Source organism: Carica papaya, chromosome 5 (genome assembly GCF_054855325.1).
Source record: "Carica papaya isolate Zhongbai chromosome 5, ASM5485532v1, whole genome shotgun sequence".
Classification (NCBI taxonomy): domain Eukaryota; kingdom Viridiplantae; phylum Streptophyta; class Magnoliopsida; order Brassicales; family Caricaceae; genus Carica; species Carica papaya.
The window spans coordinates 6,754,326-6,759,853 of NC_142313.1; the positions used below are offsets into that span (position 1 = coordinate 6,754,326).

The window sequence follows — 5,528 nt, forward strand, 5'->3', positions numbered from 1 at the left end:
TTATGGATGTAATTGAAAGCAATTTTAAGAAAAATGAGTGAAAATTTGAGTTTTGGGAGCATTTTTGGAAGAAAATTAGAAATATGGGGTCAAAATGCAAAAAAAAAATTCGACTACATGGGATGGCCCAGTCAGCAGCCTTGACGAACCAGAGCACGCTGGGTGACAAAACACGTTGATGTCGGCACCACATGGGAGGCCATACGAGCAATTTGCGTGCCCAGCGATCCGACAATCTAAGTTCGATCATGTGTGCGTGAATGGCTTAGATGCATTCCCTCTTTAGGCGCGATCGAACGGGCAAGATCAACTGTGATGAACTACTTAAATTTGTCCATACAATCGGCCTAACACAGGCAACAATCGGATGACTCTTCTCGTTCCGCATCGACGCGAATGGACGACTCATATCAATGTGGGGTGAGTATATAAACATCGTATCATAGAGTTCTTAACCCTAGCTGTCCTGCCCTTGTCGGAGAAGAAGGACTAGCTATAAGAGAATGAGACCGACCCCTGGCCGTCGCTGCATCGGAGCCATTGCTGACTGCCAAAAAGGTAAAATTCTCCCATACTCTCTTGGAATTCGATTCTGAGTCTCCCAACGGCCATATCGGAGTAAAATGGGTGGTAGATGAGCCGAAAATTGCAGGTAAAGCTCGGCGGAGCTGCCGCGGTTAAAACCCTAAAACCCCTCCGATGAGCCTTTTTCCTATTTCCCGTTTCACACAATTTTTTGATCATTATGTTCACCGTTTTTTTGTGTGCAGGTTAGCCGAAAAAGAAACCTCAGCCGCAAAGGAGAACTGGCAGAGTCGCCGTATCTGGAGACTCCCCTCCGCCGGTAGGTTCGTTGTTTTTGTGATTTCATGCTAACTAAGGCCCCCTAACGTATTTTTCTGTAGTTTGGCCAAGTCAAGGCGAACCGTCATCATGGGCGACAGAGCCGGCGTCGGAGCACGGCGACGACTCTATCGCCACGGAATCCTAAAATTGGCCGGAAAGGGTTTTCGACACCAATTTGGAGTTTTTGGGGTATTTTTAGTTGCATGACGAGTATTTTGGATTTTTGCAAGAAGATTCAAAAAATCTGAGACCCATTAAGAGGTGTAGTAGACAACGCGACGTATTGAAATACCGATATGGGAAATGATCTCTCATCCTATTCCCTGTTACGGTAAATATATGTTTAATAATTAATAATTATGTATTTTGTAAAAACTAGAAAAATCTTAACAATAATTACTGGTCACTAGTAGAGCCGAAAAACTGATAAGTGTACGATTGCCCTAAGCTCGTCTATGTGACTATTTATTTTTCTGTACGAAATTGCTTATTTTATCTATACCGTTCATTTGTTGCTAGACTGTTGTTATTGCTTACCGCATGCACTTTATTTCATGAGTTTAATTGCTTTCTCATTCTTGATTACCTGATTGTGATTCTTATTTGATTGATTGAGTTGAAATAAATACCCTAATTACGTTTTTTAATTCTTAAAATATAAAAAAATGTATTATTTGCTTAAATGCCGTTTGATTGCTAAGTGAATATAAAGTGAGATGTTAGTAGGCGATTGATGATTACTTGTTGATGAGGATTTATATATGAAAGGCTTACTGGGTATCTTGAAAAATGATGGACGGACTTGGTACACAAGGAAACCCTACCGTAGACAGTACTTTAGCTAGAAATGAGGGGTCCTATACCAAAAAAGTTGAGAGATATGGTTTATCCTCATATCGGACGGGATATCAAAGCGATGGTGTGTTTGGTGCCCATTACCGGACAGGTTATGGAGACGGCCAAGTAAATTTACAAATCTAGATATTTGGTCAACAAGTAAAGGGATATCCCTATGGACTCCCAAGAGTCCTAGCGAGCAGGTAAAAAGGGAGAATGATCGACTTTACTCACTTGTATATAAAATTATAAATGTTATATGAGTTTTTATCTTGTAGGTTAGTTTTGAAAAACTCGTGACCGTAAGTGTGGAAATAACATTTTGATATTAAATGAATTTACTTATATTAAGAGCTCTATTAGTTATTTTGCGATTTTTACCAACATTTGTTTTCTGTATCAGTGATTAGCGTGATTTTCTTACTAAGTTAGTATAACTTATCATTTTATTAACTATTTTAAATAAGCATGATCAGGATCTAGATCCTGATCAGTAAGAAGGTTATGAGTAGTTTACCTCTTAGACCCCTTCAAGAACTAGTAGAGGTTAATCCTTAAGACATCTATCTATTTGTTTTAAATCATTTATTTATTTTTTTTTTACAAGCCACTGTAGTAGGGACATTCTTATAATCCTACTGACTATTTTAATTTACTGTGTAAAGAATATAAACTCTAATATTATTATTCACTTCTGTATTTAAATTATAAATTAACTTTTTTTAAGTTACAAACCTTTACATATATAAGATATAATATAATCTAAAAAGATTAGTATTTCAATCAAAGTATGTACTATATTTTGAATTAAATTATAAAAAACTAATAATTTATAACATAATCTAAATCGATAATTAGTATTACATTTAAAATTAGTTTTTTGAGCAAAATATATTTAAAATTATTAATTATTAGATATACATATTTTTTTCACTTATTTTTTAAGTTTTCACTTTTTAAGGGAAAAAAAAAGATCAAGGTAACAAAGCCCAGCCCAGCCTAGCCTGAAAAGCGCGTGTTTGGACGACACTGCTACGTCAGATTAGGCGCGTGGACATCAGCAAGAAGTGATCCCAGTTAACAACCATTCCCGCACGCCGGTAATTTCATCTTTCAGCCCCAAAACGACAATCAGAAATATTAGCTTTACTCTTCTCCCACGATATATTTCCTCCCCTCCTTCTCTTTCCCTCCAGCTTCTTCCCATTTTCATCATCTTCTTGCTCTGTTCTCTCTCTAGATAAAACCCTAATTAAATGAATATATAGAGAGTTTATATAGTTTACGTTGCTCTGGTGTTTACTTCGAGATTGGGGTCAGCTGGAGACAGTTCACCAAGACGACGTCGCTCCCAAAAAGCCCGGCTGCGAGAACAACTTTGTTCTGGTAAACAAATTAAGAACCCTAATCTCTCTTCCTTTTCTATTTCTTTTTCTAAACATATTTGACATGTTTCTTTTATTGTATTTGATTTGATTTTGTCTTATTACATTTTCTGTTTGATTGCTGAGAAAAAGGGAAAAAGAAGAGAACCTTTTCTTTATCTTGGTTGGTTTAATTTTCTGGTTGATTTGAGAATATTTTTTTCCTAGGAATCCGTTTGTGCTGGGTGATTGTGGTGGAGTCCGTTTAGTTGGTTTTGCCTGCTTTTTCCTTCATCCAGTTTTGTTCGGTTGATTAGGGAAGGACGGAAATGGAAAGTGCAGAAAGGGGAAAAAGGAACTTTTGAATTTTAGATGATGTGAATTAAGAATGTGGAAAATATTAATCACAACTCAGTATAGTAATATTTGTCTGTCAAATGAATTTTTGGAGCTAGTAAATTCTCATTTTTATGTATTTAATTTGCTTAGGCACAGAGTATATCAACCAAAGCTCGTGCACTTTCTTCATCTATTTTTTCTGATGTTTTGATCAACTACTCAAAAAGCGTGTATCTCTATATTTTTTTAATCCATTTTATTGGATCTATTTCTCAGCTTTTGAATTTAGTCAAGTGTTGTCTCATTTAGCTGTCACTGTGATCTGCATTAAATCCTGGTGAAGGTTTTTGTCCGTCGCCCCGTTACTAGGTAAAAGTTCCTGCTTGGGTTGATCATATAGAAGACAAGGAGTACGTTGGTGTTGGTGCTCGTTTTGGACCTACCTTGGAATCAAATGAGAAGCATGCCAACCAAACTAGACTTTCTCTGGCAGATCCTCCTGATTGCTGTAGCAAACCCAAAAATAAGGTTTTCCATTTATGACCACTTATTTTGCATGCTTAAGTTTTCATCCATAGATCTGTTTTCTCTTACTTTATCATAATGTGTCCAGGACGACATTGAATTGTTTCCACTCATAATGCAATTTCATTGCTTTGGTAACTTACAGGGGAGGTCATTCTTGTTCACCGAGGTAACTGTAGCTTCACTAGAAAGGTAAAACTGATACGTTTTTTTCTCCGAGCCTCCAACCAAATGCTTCTGCTCCGCCATAGAAGCCTCCTTCCAACCACAAGCATCCATATCCGGTACCTCTCCACCACCACCCACCACCACCCAGAAAAGGACGATTACTTCGCTGCCATCAATCACATCACCAACATTGTCCGCCGCGAAATTCACCCGGAACGCACCCTCAACCGCCTCCGTATCCCCCTCACCTCCGAGCTCGTCTTCCGCATACTTCGTGCCACCTCCTCCTCCCCTTCCCATTCCCTCCGCTTCTTCTCCTGGGCTCGCTCTAACCCTTCCTACCAACCCACCTCGCTCGAGTTTGAGGAGCTTGTCAAGATCCTCGCCAAGCACTGCAGCTTCGAGTCCATGTGGAAAATCATCCACCACATGAACAAATCTTCCCTCACCTTCTCCCCAGAAACTCTCTGCTTCGTCATCGAGCACTACGGCAAACATGGGTTCCTCAACCAGGCTGTCGAGGTCTTCAACAAGGCAGCTCATCTGGGTTGCAAGCAGACCATTGAAGTCTACAATGCTCTACTCCAAGCTCTCTGTGAGGTCAAGATGTTCCATGGGGCATATGCACTGATCAGGAGGATGATACGAAAGGGAATAAAGCCGGACAAGAAGACCTATTCGGTTCTTGTGAATGGCTGGTGCTCTGCTGGAAAAATGAGGGAAGCCCAACAATTTCTCGACGAGATGAGCAGGAAAGGATTTAATCCTCCAGTTCGCGGCCGTGACTTATTGATCGAAGGATTATTAAATGCTGGATATTTAGAATCTGCAAAGGAAATGATAAGGAAGATGACAAAAGAAGGATTCGTGCCTGATGTGGAAACCTTTAATGCTCTGATTGGAACAATTTGCGAATCAGGGGAAGTTGATTTCTGCACTGATATGTATCATACTGTGTGTAAACTGGGTCTTTCCCCTAATATAAACACATACAAGATTCTTATCCCGACGGTTTCAAAGGTGGGTAGAATTGATGAGGCATTTAGGTTATTGAACAACTTGGTTGAAGAAGGGCATAAACCATTTCCAAGTCTTTATGCGCCTATAATAAAGGGAATGTGCAGGAGAGGACAGTTCGATGATGCGATCTGCTTTTTCAGTGATATGAAGAGCAAAGGGCACCCACCAAATAGACCGGTGTATACGATGTTGATAACCATGTGTGGGCGTGGAGGGAGGTATTTGGAAGCAGCGAATTACTTGGTGGAGATGACAGAGATGGGTTTGATGCCGATATCAAGATGCTTTGATATGGTTACTGATGGGTTGAAGAATTGTGGGAAGCATGATTTGGCTCAGAGGATTGAGCAGCTGGAGGTTTCTCTAAGAGGTGGTTGATCATATAAATTAATTTTTTTGTTTCTTTTCTAATAAAATTATTTTTTATTA

At 39.2% G+C, this 5,528-nt stretch overlaps 1 protein-coding gene across 3 annotated transcripts; it reads left to right on the plus strand.

Moving 5' to 3' along the window:
- Window positions 1–2,784: 2,784 nt before the first annotated feature.
- LOC148253710 (Pentatricopeptide repeat (PPR) superfamily protein) lies at window positions 2,785–5,528 on the plus strand. 3 transcript variants are annotated; one of them, XM_088220070.1, is made up of 3 exons: window positions 2,785–3,069; window positions 3,663–3,914; window positions 4,057–5,528. In XM_088220070.1, the coding sequence occupies exon 3, from the start codon at window positions 4,143–4,145 to the stop codon at window positions 5,475–5,477; it is 1,335 nt and encodes a 444-aa protein (XP_088076196.1). In that variant the 5' UTR covers window positions 2,785–3,069; window positions 3,663–3,914; window positions 4,057–4,142; the 3' UTR covers window positions 5,478–5,528. The 3 variants fall into 3 exon arrangements, with proteins under 3 accessions (XP_088076196.1, XP_088076195.1, XP_088076198.1); XM_088220069.1 differs by having other exon boundaries at window positions 3,730–3,914; XM_088220072.1 differs by having other exon boundaries at window positions 3,756–3,914.